Genomic DNA, 16,711 nt, shown 5'->3' on the forward strand with positions numbered 1-16,711 from the left:
CCTGTTGAGTCTTGTTATGCGACTTAGCATTTTTTGAGGCGTGAGGTACCATCTACTCCAATTGTGCTGTGCACTATTGTTAAGGAACACATGACCTGTGAGTACTATGTTTTGCAAATATATACTTTCTTCTGACATTTTGAAATTAATTGCTACATTAATATATATTTGTTTATTATTAATTATAGAATGTTTCACTTATGTGCTTATATGTACATTTCTTTTTAATAGAACTATATCAGCATATTCATATTTAACCCCTGAGGAAGGAAATGAATACAATGTCAGTCTAGCCTTCTGGCTTCTCTTTTTCCAAAACATGTTGGGATTTGTTGCGACCACTACATTTAATTGACTATGTCTAGAATTTTTGTGTGTCTCAACATTTAGCAGCTGTCATATTCTATCTATATGTGTTCTATTCTAATGTTTTTAGATGTTTATTGTTCACGTGATTTTGTATTTATCCATTGAATAAAATTTATATTTTTATATATTTTCAACAATTTTGTTGCCAATATCTTGTCAATTCTCTTACCCGCACTATCTCTTGGGGCATCCTTTCCTAGTTTTCCAATTCATTTGGGATGTGGTAAGAGTTGTCAAGATTCCTCATTGGTTGGTTCTCTTCTCTCTATTAATTTCTATTTCATACATCATGGGACACAGAGTCAGGCTAATATTAATTACCTGGTGGGACATCCCAGAGCAACAGCCTTGAGGGGAGAGAGACACCCTGCAAAACAATAGCCATCAGAACTTATACGGCAGCCCGCAATACACTGCGGCCAAAAGCCAAATCCTCGGCTGCTCGAACATCCACTTGCTAAAATCTTGTGAACGTATGCACTGAAGACTAGGTGGCAGCCTTACAAATCTGAGCCACATATGTCCGATGGCGAAAAGCCCAGGAGGTTCCTACACCCCTGGTAGAATGAGCTCTCACCCTAAAGGGAGGAGCTTTGTGTTTCAGACCGTAGGCCTGAATGACCAATTGACAGACCCAATTGGCAATAGAAGCTTTGGAAGCTGCCTGCCCCTTCTTGGGTCCTTTTGGTAAAACACAAAAAACAAAAGAGTCTCATCCTTGGATCTCCGCAGATCTAGACAAATAAACCTTGACTCCCCGGACAACGTCCAAAGAATGCAGTCATCTCTCTTCCGCCGAACGAGGCTGAGAGAGAAAAAAAAAAAAGACGGCAAAATAATGTCCCGATTTAAATGAAAGGCCGACACCACTTTTGGCAAAAAGGATGGAAAAGGTTGTAACGACTGTCATGGTGAAGGATCAAGTACGGTTCCCTGCATGAAAGGGCCACCAACTCTGACACCCTTCTAGCCGAGGTGATAGCCATCAGGAAGGCTAGCTTGCGTGACAGCAAGTCTAATGGAATTTCCTTAATTAGGTTCAAATGGTTGTTTCTGTAAACACAGACAGCACCAGGTTCAAGTCCCAAGGACACATAGGTGACCTAATGGGGGGTAGCAAGCGAGTTGCCCCTTGCATAAATGTTCAGATCAGTGAATGGGAGGCTAAAGGCCTTTGGAAGAATACTGATAGGGCCCGAAACTTGACCTCTGATTGTGCTCAAAGCCAATTTGATTTCCACAGCTGACTGTAGAAAAGAGAGAATTTTCCCAATCACATATTTCCGAGGACGCCATTTTCTGGCTTCACACCAAGCAATATAAGTCTTCCATGGATACAGAAAGTGTAGCGCTAATATATTAAACGTAAAACCACAACAAATGTCAGAAAAAAAAGAATAAACCCAGTGATCATTGATGAGAATAAAAATGAAAATATAAGAATGTCTAAAAAATACAAATGTAATGAACCCAGTGACTGGTGATAGACATCCGAACGAAGTCCAAGTGAAAAATGAATATCAAAATGCAAAAAGTTTCATATAAAAATAAAAAATGAAAAACTTCATTTGAAGATCATGACGGTGTACAAAATGTAAGCTTGAAGTGAAGAGACACCACCACCAGAAGTAGGGAGGCTTACCAAAACATTTGAACCCAGAAGAACATATGTTCATTGGGTCAAACAGGCTTATGTTGTATAAACAACCGATGGAACCAAGCACTGAAATCCTCAGAAGACTGCAACAGGAACTCACGGTCGTCCTCAGACTGGTGGATGGTTATATGGATGTTTCTCATGGAAGTAGTAACCCGAAATGCATGGATATGGCAGATGAGTTTATAGTGGGGAGAACATAAAAGGCCACATAGCATGATTCCGTAAAATATGCAACAAATTTAATAAAGTTAAAAAACTCACATGTGAACATATAAAACAGCGCTTTTCATGTAAATGAAGGCACTCCACTGCCGCCATTTATATTTAATTTATATTTTATTTGGGAGTCTTCTGAGGATTTCAGTGCTTGGTTCCATTGGTTGTTTATACAACATAAGCCTGTTTGACCCACTGAACATATGTTCTTCTGGGTTCAAACGTTTTGGTAAGCCTCCCTACTTCTGGTGGTGGTATCTCTTCACTTCAAGCTTACATTTTGTTCACCGTCATGATCTTCACATGAAGTTTTTCATTTTTTGTTTTTATATGGAACTTATGATTGCATTTTGATATTCATTTTTCACTTGGACTTTGTTCGGATGTCTATCACCAGTCACTGGGTTCATTACATTTGTATTTTTTAGACATTCTTATATTTTCATTTTTATTTTCATTCTCATCAATGATCACTGGGTTTATTTTTTTCCTGACATTTGTTGTGGTTTCACATTTTATATATTAGTGCTACACTTTCTGTATCCATTTTTAGTGCATTTATCTAATTTGCTGTGTCCGCTGCTTTTTCTCTCTTAGGCAGCGCAGAATTATTTGTTACAATATAAGTCTTCCAGACCTTATGATAAATCTTCCTAGTGACAGCTTTTCAAGCATTCACTAGAGTAGACACCACTGGTCCCGAGATGCCACGGTCCTTTAACTTCCTGGCTTCAACAGCCATGCTGTCAAATTTAGAGACTGTAAATTGGGGTGGAATATAGGACCTTGAGACAGTAGATCGGGGCAATGTGGAAGCGTCCATGGCCCGTCTATTGTCAGTCACAATCTCCGGAACCAGAGCCTTCTGGGCCAGGCTGGTGCCACCAGAATAACTGGAACCCCCTCTCTCTGAATCCAGCACAACAAATGTGGAAGGGGAGGGATCAGAGGAAAAGCATAAACCAGGGAGTACTTTCTACATGGAACTATCACAGCATCTGCTCCAATTGCCAGAGGATGTCTTGTTCAAGACACAAACTGCTGTAGCTTGTTGCTGAACCGCGATACCTGTAGGTCCTCTGGCCATCCCCAACGTTGGCAAATTTCCTGGAACACCTCTGGGTGTAGGGACCATTGCCTCGGGCATATCTGCGGCTGAGATAATATGCCTTCAAGTTCTCTACTCCCGGGATATAGACTGCTGATCTAAAAATGGCACATGTCCCTCTGCCCAGGCTAGTATGTAGTTCACCTCTTTCGGAGCTGAACAACTCGTAGTACCGCCTTGATGGTTTATATATGCCACTGCCGTGGCATTGTTGGACTGAACCCTTATGGGGCAGCCCTGAAGCTCCACCATCCAGGACCATAGGACATTGATGGGCAGGGTCTGTCCCTGACCATTTCCCCTGAGCTGTGAACGCGTCTAGGATCACTCCCCAGCCTGAGAGACTGGCATCTGTAGTAAGTAATCTCCAAGTTTCCACGAGAAAAGGTTTTTCCCCTTTACAGGTTCTGACCCTGCAACCATCAGTTTAGGCTTAAGTATGCCTGAGGAGATAAGCACATAGGATAATCCAGGGCTTTTCTTCCTCTGTTCCAAGCCAACAAGATGTCTTGTTGTAAGGGCCTGGAATGGAACTGGGCATAGGGCACTGCCTCCCTAGAAGACTCAGAGCCGAATGGAGGGTTGTCTGGTGCCCCTGATCTGATGCACCTGATCCTTCAGGGCACAGATCCTTATGGGTGGCAAGAATACTCTTGCTTGGACTGTGTTTAGGATCAGACCTAAATACTTTAGACTTTGAGCTGGTCTCAAGGCTGACTTTTCGGTATTTATGATCCAGCCTAAGCTTTTCAAATGCCGCACTGTGTATATTATGCTCTGTTCTAGAGCCTGTACTGAGTGATCTCTGAGCAGGAGGTCATACAGATACCCAAACACCAGGATCCCTTGGGCCTTTTAAAGACCTATTACTGATGGTAGGACCTTTGTGAACAACCGGGGAGTTGTAGCAAGCCCGAAGGGTAGAGCCTCTACTGCAAAACGTAGGAACCTTTGAAGCTGAAAGATAGGTACGTGAAAATACGCATCTCTTATATTGTTGGAGGCTAGAAAGTCTCCCCTCTGGAGTGAGGTTACTACTGAGCGGACAGACTTCATCCGAAAGGAATGTATCAATAGATACCTGTTCAGGGACCTTAGGTCCAAAATGGGCCTTGTGTCCCTGTTTGGTTTCTGAACCGTAAACAGGCTTGAGTAAAACTCTGTGCCCCTTTTCGAACACAGGAACCTCTACAATCACTCCTTGAAGCACTAGATGATGTAGTGCCTGAAGCAATAAGTTTCTTTTTGGAGGATCCGAGGGAACGCTGGATCTTAGAAACCTCTGAGGGGGAACCTCCCGCAACTCGAGATATAACTGAGGTGACCCACTCATCTGAACTGTTTTCCCAAATGTCTGCAAAGTTCAGCATCCGTCCCCCCACCCGATGGAGTGGGGGCGTCCCATCAAAAGGAAGGCTTGGTGCTGGGTTTAGAAGAATTTTGGACCCAGGGCCTTTTCTGGCCCTGGCCTTGCGGCTTGCCCCTGGCCCAAGCGCCCTGTTGGCAGGGGAACTGCCCTGACGCTGAGACATTTGAGGAAGCAGTCCCTGGGTTTTTAAACAAGGGAAGTCTGGTGCTTTTCTTCACAGGAAGTAGAGAACTCTTCCCTCCGGAAATCTTTTGGATATATTTGTCCAAGTGATCAGAGAATAAACGTTCCCCATGAAACGGGAAACCTGACAATAACTTTTTACAAGGAAGCTCGGCTGACCAGTTCTTAAGCCATAAAGGTCTGCACTTATGTCCATACAAGAGAGCCAGGCGAGAAACCTGCTGTATTGAATCCTTTATATTCAATCTTAGTTTTATTGAAAAGTTATTAGACAAATAACATATATACATACATTAATAGTATTGTCATACCACCAAAACATCTTACAAATACATTATACAAATTAACAAACAAACCCAAACATAAAAAAAATCCTTTTTCCCTTTCCTTGACATATATACATCCTGTATTGAAGCCCTATTAGATCATATTTAGGTTCTATTCTAGTTACCGTTTAAACCTTTAGTTTCTTGTTGATTCCCTGAAGGCCCTCCAGGGGGCCCATATCTGCCGACATTTTTCAAGTATATCCAATTCATATGCCAGGAGGGTCTCCATCTTCTCAGTATGATCCATTTGCACTACCCATTCATTCACTGAAGGGGATTGTGTTGATCACCAATGGTGCGGAATAACTAATCTTGCAGCTATCACCCAATGTCTGAGCAAACCCTTTTTGATATTTTTATATGAGTCTGGTAAAATGGACAACAGCGTAATTTGTGATGTATTGGAAATTACCTCCCCTGTAACTATAGTATACAACTGCAAGATACTGTCCCAGAATTTACAAATTTGAGGGCATTCCCACCATATGTGTAACAATGAGCCCTTAGCAGAATGGCATCGCCAACAGTTATCCGATGTGTCTGGAAAAATACGCTGTAATGAAGTTGGGCATCGATACCAACGAGAAGCAAGCTTGTCTCTTGGGCTTTAGTTGCCAGTGACAAACAAGGTGTGAGGATAAAAGACTTCTCCCACTCTTCTGCTCCAATTTCAACATTAAGATCCAGTGCCCATTTATTTGTAAATTCTGGGAGCTCTGGATGATTTTTTCCAATAAGAATCTTATATACTGCTGATAAAACGTGTTTTGGTCTAGTGCTTTGCACCAAGATGGACTCACAGAGATTTAAATCCCTGTTAAAGGATTTGTTTAAAGGAATAGAGGACAAAAAAGATAATAGTTGCTGATATTCCATCCACTGCATAAATGAAGGCGGTTGTGAAGGTATTAAGTTCATTATGGGTGGTAGTTTACCCTGACAAAGAATTTGACTTACTCTTCGGTGGGACTCCTCTTTCCACGTAAAAAAACAAAGTAACAAGTCTACTGCAGGTGGAAATTGTGGGTTACCAAATAAGGGTGTCATTGGTCCCATTTGTGAGGAAAGCCCTAGACACAAAATCATTTTGTGTCAAATGCTCAATAAATGGGACGTAAGAAAGGGTAAGGAAAAGGACGTATCTCAAATAACCGGATAAGATAGATCTAACCAAGGAAGTACCTGAAGGTCAAACTGTTCTATTGATGCCCATTGTTTAGTATCCGAGTGATGGAACCAATTCACTAATCTAGTAAGGACTGCCGCAATATAATAATAAAGATCCGGTGCACCCGCTCCTCCTTTCGTTTTGGGTAATGTTAACATTTTCCAATTTAGTCTAGATCTCTTGTTCCCCCAGATAAACTTGACAAAGGCAGCTTGTAAAATACAGAAAAAAGATCTGATGATAGAAACAGGGATAGTTTGAAAAAGGTACAGAAAACGCGGTATTATATCCATTTTCAATATGTTAATCCTCCTGAACCAGGAATATAAATTTGAGTCATATTTTTTAGATCTTGTAGAGTACGTTGCATAAGAAGGATGAAATTAGCCGACTATAGATGAGTCGAATCTATGGGTATAATTATTCCTAGGTATTTTAATCTAGAGGAACAAAATTTAAAACAGGAAATTGTTCTATAGCATAGTCACTTGATGTGATGAAAGTGACACATTAAGAGTTTCAGATTTAGAAACATTTACTTTGAAATTACTCAGGACTCCAAAGTGTTAAAATTCAGATAAAATAGAAGGCATAGAAATATGAGGGTTAGTAACAGTGTAACAGATCGTCAGCAAACAAGGAAAGTTTTATTTCTTGTCTATCTAACTTTATGCCGGTGATAGAGGGGTTCTGTCTGATTGCTATCGCTAAATGTTCCATCACTAGGACATAAAGCAAGGGGGATAGAGGGCATCCCTGGCGGGTACCATTTTGTATGGGAAAACTTGTGGTTAATGATCCATTAATCTGTATTCTGGCCTTTGGTTTAGTGTATAATGCCAAGATCTTATTAAGCAAATTTTGGCCCATCCCTATTTGCCTTAAAGAGGACTCGAGAAAAGACCACCCAACCCGATCAAAAGCCTTCTCTGCGTCAACCGAGAGAAGGCATGCTGGTATTTTAGCTATTTGGGTATAATCCATGAGTAAAAGTGTTTTTATCGTGTTGTCGCGTGTTTCTCTTCCTTGGACAAATCCGGTCTGGTCTTTATGTACCAGGCTAGGAATAATAGATTGGAGCCGTAGCGCAATTAATTTAGCATATATTTTTATGTATACTCCAATTAAGGATATTGGGCAATAACTAGAACATAATGTTAAATCTTTACCTGGTTTGTGAATCAAAGTAATATGAGCTTCTAGTGTTTGGGTCAGAAATGGGTTAAAGGAAGAGATGGAGTTAAACACCCATAACATAAATAGAGACAAATAGTCTTTATATGTTTTATAAAATTTTTTGAGTAACTCCATCAGGACCAAAGTTCTTACCTGATGGAATATCTGTGATTACGCCTAGTAATTCCTCCATTGAGAAAAAGAGTCTAATGATTTCCTATGATCCTCATCTAATATCGGGAGAGCAGTTTCCTGCACATAATCATCAATGCTACAAGCATCAAACTCCGTGTCTTCCGTAAGAGGTGGTTGAGCCAGATTATAAAGAGCTGAAAAGTATTCCCTGAATGTTTGTTGGACACTTTGTGGGTCTGAGGTTGTCTCCCCTGACGACATCCTAATACTGGGTATAAAAGTCTGGGGAGAACGGGGATGTAATGTACACGTTAATTGTCTCCCACATTTCCCTATCTATAGTTACTTAGTGCACATTTATCTTGATATGAACTATGAGTTTTTTCCAAAAGCTGCAACAAGAATGCCCTAGTAGATGTGATTTTAGATAGTATTTCTGTAGATTGTGAAGCTTTATGTAAGGTTTCTAATGAATGGAGCTTTGATAGAGTATTTTGAATGGCCATAGATCTTTCTTTTTTAAGACGAGAACCATGTTGAATAAACAACCCTCGCAGTACTGCTTTAAGAGCTTCCCATTTTAATGGTAATGCAGTCTCATCCTCTTCATGGTCAGAAACAAAAAATTACCAATTGCCTCTACAATTGCCTTATTGCAAAATGGATCAGACATAAGCGTATCATTCAAACGCCAGGTCCAACTTGTGCCTCGAGTCTGTGGAGGATATATTGAAAGTAATACAGGCGAATGGTCAGACCAAATGAATGACCCTATTTCCAATGAACGATTCCACTCTAGAACCTTCGGACCCTATAAAAAATAATCTAGTCTACTGTAAGATTTATGTGCTGATGAAAAATATGTATAAAATTGTGTTCTTTAGGATATAAAATCCTCCATAAATCAAGTAGTCTGTAATCAAATGTTTTTTAAGGGCCCTCAGCCGAGAGTGAGAAATATTGGAATGCTGGGCAGAAGTGTCTAATTGTGGCTCTAAGGCTAAATTGAAATCTCCTCCTACAGGAATGACACCTTCAGCAAAATCCGCTAAGACGAAGATGATGAGAAATTGTCGTTGTTTGATCGTGGTTCGAAATATAAAAATTGGTGATTCTGAAAAGTTTGTCCCACAACCGGAATTTGAGTAGAAGATATCTACCATTAATATCAGCTATATGTTTCAAGTACTGGGCCGGTAAATTTTTATGGAAAGTGACGGAGACCCCCCTGGCCTTCGAACCAGACATAGTGCTATGAAACCACTGGGAACAATGTTTACCAGAACATACAGGAATGCCCTCAGTGCAAAAATGAGCCTCTTGGAGGAGTAGAATTTCTGCCTTCGCTTTATGCAAACTATATAGGATCTGTCCTCTTTTTTAGTTATTTATTTATTTCAGGTACTTATATAGCGCCGTCAATTTACGCAGCACTTTACATATACATTGTACGTTCACATCAGTCCCTACCCTCAAGGAGCTTACACTCTAAAGTCCCTAACTCACATTCATACATACTAGGGACAATTTAGACAGGATCCAATTAACCTACCAGCATGTCTTTGGAGTGTAGGAGGAAACCGGAGTATCCGGAGAAACCCCACACAGGCACAGGGAGAACATGCAAACTCCAGGCAGGTAGTGTCGTGGTTGGGATTCAAACCAACAACCCTTCTTACTGCTAGGCGAAAGTGCTATCCACTACACCACCGTGCTGCCCATTTTTGACTCATTATTCAGGCCTTTGACATTATAGGTACAGAGTTTCAATAGAGATGCTAAAGAAGACCTTTTCGACATCTCAAAGAGAAAGAAAAAATTTTTTTTTTTTTTTTTTTTTTTTAAAAAGAGAGGGTCCCTCTCTCAGGGCCCTGAGCCAAAATAAGGGGCAAAAAAAAAAGGGGGAGTGAAGGAATCGATGCAAATTTATACAATCTAATATATCCTATATAACTACTGCATACATGTATTAATTTGTCTAGTCCCTACAGTTGCTAATCTGTATGAGTCTGATAAGCACAATGATATAACAAACACCTCTGCTTAGTAAACAAGTTACATTTCCCAAGAAAATAGGAAACTGACATAAAAGTATTAAAAGAAGTTACAATATTACATAGTTTACAATCAGAACACAATACACCCTTTTTCACAAACACACCTCATCCAAACCCCTTCCCATAGCCTGCCCAACTTTGCTTTTGGACGAATCACAGTATCTCTGGGGCGTTTCCTCAACAGGTTATATTACTGACTGTCTTGCCATAATTGGTCTCTGGGGGCAGTGTTTGTCCATGAATTGCCATTATCCGACTGGGGTTAAAATCTTGGGTCTTCGATCTTCTGTATCTCAACTCATTCATCATCTCTATCAGTTAGGGTCTCTTTGAAGCTTGCTTGCAGAGCCGTTAATCAGGCATTCTCATAGACAGATTGGAGCCTCTAGTATCATACACACAAAGGGATATGGACAGTGTCACGGAACGTCCCACACTCCGCTTGAGTGCTTCCGTCTGTATACCGCTTCCTAAGTTCTGGAACACAAGTTCAATGGATCTGGCTATAGGAACCCCCAAGAACTAGACAACACCAGTCTTGGAGTACATCAGGACTAACTTTATTTAGAATCAAAATTACAAGACTTTATATGCCGTTGGAATTTCCTCTAACAATACAACTGTAACCTAATTAACATGAGCTAATTATCTAATCCTTCATACAGCCTAGGTGACTGAGACATGACCTTTGTGGGCACCGAGCTTCACACAGTAATATAAACACAATAGCTGGAGCTAATTACAATTAACAATACAAACAAAACCTAATTAACCTAATTAACATGAGCTCCAATAGGAGTCGTCCCGTCTCCTACATTGTATAGAGGACAATGTGATCAGCTCATTCAATTAACAGGTTGCGTTCAGAATCAACCAAACCAATAATAGTCTCTACATACATCCTGGGAGATATTGTGGACAAATATTACTGTCCCATTTTAAGTAGTCCAAGATATATTTTCTCACTCACCCTGTGCCAGGATGGCACAGGGTGACTTAGACATAAGATGTATTCTGAGTTCCACGGGCCCTCCCGTCACAGTGTCCAAAAAAAAAAAAAATCACCAAACCCTACCTGAGGGCTGGTGTACCTACAAGGGGGTGAAGTGGGTGAACACAGAGGATGTCTCCTAGTAGAGACCCGGGACTAGCATAATAAATATGCCCTATCCTCCACATAGACTCATACTGTATATACTGGGGTCCAAAGAAATCCCATCCAGATGATCCGAGTGGTATGGGAAGTGTGGATACTCCAAAAAAAAAAAAAAACACCCCACAGGTTAACACCCATACATTCCTGCTCCAGACTAAGAGACTCCAGGGAGGGGGATCTGTCACGCTTCCTGCCACCCTGCGGGATGGAGGCAATCATGCCAGCAATTCTGTGCTCTAACCCAGCTAGGGTTGAAGACAGTTCATCCTTAGTGATAAACAGGTGAAGCAGCAGCATTGACTGTAGGCACAATACCAGATAGGCGCAATGGCTCAGATTGTCCGGAAGTCTCTGGTCCTTTAGGGGATACAACACTAGGGATATGACTAGGTTCATCAGGAACTACTGATGACATAGGTGTGCCCTTCCCCGTGGTGTTAGTCCCACTCCTCTTTTTGGAAGACATTTAATAGCCACAAAGAGTACTTGGGTGTAGTATTAAAATGCCTCAGAAGGGAGACCCTTTAATAGGGCTCATCAAGCCCCTATGCAACAATCCTGCTAAGCACCTTTAGCCTGCCAAGCAACACCTGGTGACTCACATGACCCGGGTAAGGAAAAATGAACCACTGCAAGTGTCTGTTCAGAGCCTGCTCTGCGTCCCACAGCTGCATGCCTTGGCTACACAGTTTAAGTAAGCTGGGTGTGCGCCGGAGCATGCACGCATGTGCGCAGTCCTCGCGAATGGGTGTGACTGTATTCGCGTACAATGCAAATCTTTGTGCGCCCAGATAAAGGCTTCGGCGCATGTGCGGCGAAGCCGCGTGTGCCATGGCCACCAAACTGCTGAGCCCATCGGCGCTCTTGCGAACGCACGTGCGCCATGGCGAACCAAGGTGAAATGGTGCACCGTCGTGCGCCATCATACAGGTAAAAAACAGCCAGACACAAGCAAAAAAAGGTACACTTTGCAAACACCCACAGCTAGCCCAAAACTCCCCTCTATGGTCACCGCACACAGGTGTCCAGCTTTTAGCTAGCTTGACTGATTGTTAACAATCATTGGGACACCCCACAATAAGAATATAAAGGGGTTTCACTTACCTGTCCAGGTGCAGGGCCACTTAGAAACTAAGGGCCCAATCTTCACCCTGCACGGCGGGTTCTTGTCACTTGGACCTTCAAGGAATGGGTACCCTTTTCATATTTAGGGTCCACCTCCCTTGGACCTGTACAGCACCCTGCAGGAAATGCCTTAGCGCTGTATTGTCCAGGATTTCCACTCTGCAGGGTCCAGCGCCGGAAGCCACATTACAAGCAAAACCTCGCATGATCTTGAGTCTTCTTTGCGAGGCTCGGGTACCATTTATCTAAGGATAAAAGCCTGTGTCAAATGGATCAGATCGGTCAATGCCTTGATTCATTTTGGAACCTTTTGTGGGACTAGAGACCTGGAGCTCAGAGCGCTCAAACAAACCGTGCCATCCACCTTGCAGACACTGGTAAAAAACAAAAGTACTTCCTGTATGGGAGGGGTTATATAGGGAATCACTTCCTGTCTGAAGAGCTTTGGTCTACCAGTGTCCATTCACCTGATGATGAAGTATAACCCAGCAGGTAATGGATATTAGCCTGACTCTGTGTCCCATGATGTATGAATAAGAAATACAGATTTTAACTTGTAAGCAACAAATGTCAGAAATAGGCTTAGGTCTGAAAAGGTTTAAAGAGGAACTGCAGTCTCCTCACATAATTTGTAATAAAAACATCTTTGCTATTCTGAAGCTACCCTCCAACCACTTTGCATATTATTTTATATATACTGTGATTCTGTACTTGTCAAATATGCTGCAGAAATCTCCCTCCACTGAGTCTGGCTGCGACCATTTTAACTGTGGGCAGCTGAAGCTGCTGAATTTACACAGAGGCACACCTCCAGCTCTCATTGGCCCTCTTGAATCACCCCCCTCCCTTCCTGGCAAACTCTCACGAGAGAGAGAGAGAGAGAGAGAGCTGTGCATGATGTCATAAGCCTAGGCTTTTTATAAGACAAGAAACAGGAAGTGGGCTGTATAAGGTATTTACTGGCAGAAAAAAGCAGGTTTTACTATCCAAAGTTAAAACAAGGGCAGAAGAAGATTTAATAGATGGAAAGTTGAAAAAAATGACTGAAGGTCCGCTTTAAGAAGCAGGCACGATTCTGCCCAAAATGAGAATCACAATTTTTTTGCTTAGAATAAAAAGATCACGATTCTCACGGCGTAAAATCTTTCACATTATGCAAAAAAATTGGACTAACTTTACTAGTTAGCTTGTAAAGTAATGTTGTGATTCTTGGCAGACTGCCCGTTATTTTTTTTCCCTTTCTTTTGAAGGCGTCGGCTTTAGCAAAGCAGAGAGAATTCTGCATAGAAAGAATCGGGAAATACTTTGTCAAGATCGCAACTGGAAAAAAAATTGCGATAACGATTCTTAACAATTAATCGTGCAGCTCTAAGAAGTAGTTTACCGCATGGGTCAAAATAGAGTCCTAATGATGCAATCTACATTTGGCAACCCCTGCTACAGACTGTCACGCGTGTCGTGTATACATCTTTCCAGTTAAACTAGGAACATTCTCTTCTTTCTACAACTGTAATTTGTGACTTAACATACATTATTAACACACACACACTGTCCTACGCCTTATTTTGTCACCAAATAAATATGTTTAAAAATAGACTTACCTGCACAGTAGCAGCTGTAACTGGAGCCCCTGAGGCAGGTGGCTGTCTGTGGGATATTGGCTGTTTTGTAGCACCTACAGCTCCGCTCCCTGCTGCTCCAGAAAGATGAGTTCTATTTGTAACAGTGGCATTTTGATTGGCTCTGCTGATAGGAACATTCATTGCAGAGCTTAGAACTGTGGTCTTTTGTCCAGGTTGGGTAGGGTTAACAGGCTTAGAAGATGAATTAGATTGTTTTGGCGACTGACTTTGCAAAATTGGACTAGAAACTTTTGGAGAAGGGACTGAAGAAGGGATTGGAGAATGGACAGGAGATGAAGCAGGCATATTCTGGGAAGGACTCTGTTGCCTGATTGTAGTTGTGACTAATTTGGGTGAGGAACTGGAGATTTTTGGAGATACAGATGAGTTTTTCAGTCCTGGAATACCTGCTGTGCCTCTTCCAGATGGTATAGGGCTGACTGTAGGAGAAGGACGTGCAACGTTAATACCACTTGACACCTTATTATGTGCAGCATTCGGAGAGATGGGATTACCTGAACTGGAAGAACTAGAAGTAATAAGCTTGGGCGAAGGAACCATGCTATAAGGAGACTTGAATGCAAGATTTGTGCCTTGTGCATTTTTTGCCATAATGTTAGTAGAGGTAGAAGAGGCAGCACTTCGAGATACTGGTGTATGTTGACCGCTACTTGTTGATGGTGATGATGGAGGTCGGTAACCAACTGTTTTTTCAGGGGTTTTGATGACTAGTGATGTGGAAGATATCTGGGGGCTACTAGTCAAACGCACAACAGGGTTAGTATGGGATTTGCTAATAGTAGCTTGCAAAGGTGTAACATAGTTTTGTTGAAGGGATGGCTGGACCTTAACAGTTTGCAAGGAAGAAGAATTTTGTACTAGGGAAGAGGAGGAAGAAACATGGGTATGTGAGGAAGATATTAAAGGTATTGGAGTTGAGGACAAGGGAGTGGAGGTGGAAGAGCCAGCTGATTTGGTCTGGGAAGCAGATAAAGCCTTCGCCTTAGCAGGTGCAGAAGATGAGGATACCTCAGATTGCAAAGACCTTTGCATTCCTTGTTGAAGCAGCTTAGCAGGTAAAGTTTCCAATGACACTTTGGGATTGTGAATTGAAGAGCCTGCAATAAGCCCAGACACTACTGCTGAATGGGCTGGAGCAAGATTCTGGTGTTTCTTTGGTACAGGGGCTGACTGGCCTGCAATTAGGCTGGAGGTGTGCGGAAGAGGATCAGTCTTTTTAGGACCACTCAATGGTAACTTGCTCATAATAGAAGCTAGTTTTTCCTCTCTCAAGGCAACCCGAGGCCGGGAGGTGGGCGTTTCTATATGAGAACTAGATGCTGCAGTAGTTCCATTGTTAAGCACAGCTAAAGCTTCTGAGATTGAATCTAATGAAGGAGTTTTAAAAGAAAGGCTTTCATCCAGTGAATCATCCAGGCAGATAGTCTCAGAGGATATACAACTAGAGGTGCTGGGAACACCAGTAAGCACAGCTGCATTCATAGGTGTACGACCAATAGCGAGCGATGGTACCAAAGTCTTCTGCTCCTTTTTAGGACTTGATTCCTTGATAAAAAGACAGAAAAGAGAAAGGACTTTTAATAAGAAAATAGATATGAAAACAGTTACCTGATAATTAAATTTCCAGGAATCAGACAGCTCCACCCTTCTAAAACAGGAATTACATAATCCACAATCAATAAAAAGAGCATAGCCACCTCAATATTAAGGAGGAGCCAAAGGTAACTAACAGAATAAAATAGCGACACAGAATAAAGAAATTTGCATGACTCCACCAACACAAACAGTGTTTACAGGGGAATCAGCAATTGTTTTCTCCCAGTGGGGATGGCAGAAGACAGTGACTATTGCTAGCGGCTATAGCAGCTGCTAGCGATAATCGCAAGAGAATACAGCAGGCTGGTTGTACCCAAGTTGATCGATCAACTTGGTACATTCAGCCTGCCAATTAGGCCAGTCATACACATTTCAAATCTTGGCTGGTTCAGCAGTAGTGGGCCGAGATTTGAACCGTGTATGGCTGATTTAAGGCAATCTGGTTGTGTCATTCTACAAAAGGAAATACTACTTCCTATGTTCTATAAACCTGGGGTGAGTTTTATTTACAAACCTAGTTCTTTTAGAAGGACTGTATAGTCTGGAAAAACTATGCAATAGGGTTCTGTAATAATGTATAATACAGTCTCATCAGCATTACCACATTAGCCCTTGTTTTTCTGAGTCCCCCAATGTAACAATTTTATTAGAACAAACACAATAAAGTGCGCTGTACCTTCTAGGTTAATAATGCTCAGTAAAATAAATACAATACCAAATTAGTGTGAATAATTCTGTGCTAAAATTACTAGTGCAATAAACATTATATAAAATGCATGTATTAAAAAAAAGTATATTAGCGTTCAAATAAAGTGCAAATATAGTGTCAAGTGTCCAGTCCTCCACTCACTTCACTCCTATGTGGAGATTTAGAGCAGATCACGCCACCAAAGAGAAAGTTCCACCGAAGCCTCTTCACCACAAAGAGTTAATGAGCTCCTTGCCAGATTTCACACAGAGATCAAAGAAAGTATTGCTGCTCAGCAGCCAAATGAACAATCCAGGAAGAAACAAACACTCTCCACGTTCCTAAATCAGTTCGCTCAACAGAGGGATTTTAAAATGCAAAGGAGGCCAACATAGTGTAATATTTTCGGCAAGCCATTTATTAAAATAGTAATATCACACTTACAGGATACATAATTTTCAATAGCATGCAGCTCCATACATGGGCACCATCGGAGCTACCACTCTATGTGGAATGATTTCACAAGTGAGGCCCTGAGCACAAGGATCAAACTCATCCAGAGCCTGCCTCTATCCTCCTTAGTGTTCCAAAACTATTTTATTACTTGGTGATACAGCCAGTAAGTCTGTTTTTTGAACTTCCTGTAACAGACCAAGATGTCCAGCAGAAGTGGCAGCTACAGGGTTGAGCCAAACAATTTATTACTGTACAAACACCAGGAAAAAAAAAAAGC

At 41.6% G+C, this 16,711-nt stretch overlaps 1 protein-coding gene across 4 annotated transcripts in view; it reads right to left on the reverse strand.

Moving 5' to 3' along the window:
• The window catches only part of UBN2 (ubinuclein 2), a 690,706-nt gene that overhangs the window by 94,244 nt on the left and 579,751 nt on the right, over positions 1 to 16,711 (reverse strand). For all 4 annotated transcript variants that reach the window (XM_073592702.1, XM_073592701.1, XM_073592700.1 and 1 more), the window contains one exon: positions 13,653 to 15,239. In XM_073592702.1, coding sequence (XP_073448803.1) covers positions 13,653 to 15,239 — 1,587 coding nt within the window. The remainder of the gene's footprint in view (positions 1 to 13,652; positions 15,240 to 16,711) is intronic.

This window comes from Aquarana catesbeiana, linkage group LG07 (assembly GCF_042186555.1).
Source record: "Aquarana catesbeiana isolate 2022-GZ linkage group LG07, ASM4218655v1, whole genome shotgun sequence".
NCBI classification, from domain to species: Eukaryota; Metazoa; Chordata; class Amphibia; order Anura; family Ranidae; genus Aquarana; species Aquarana catesbeiana.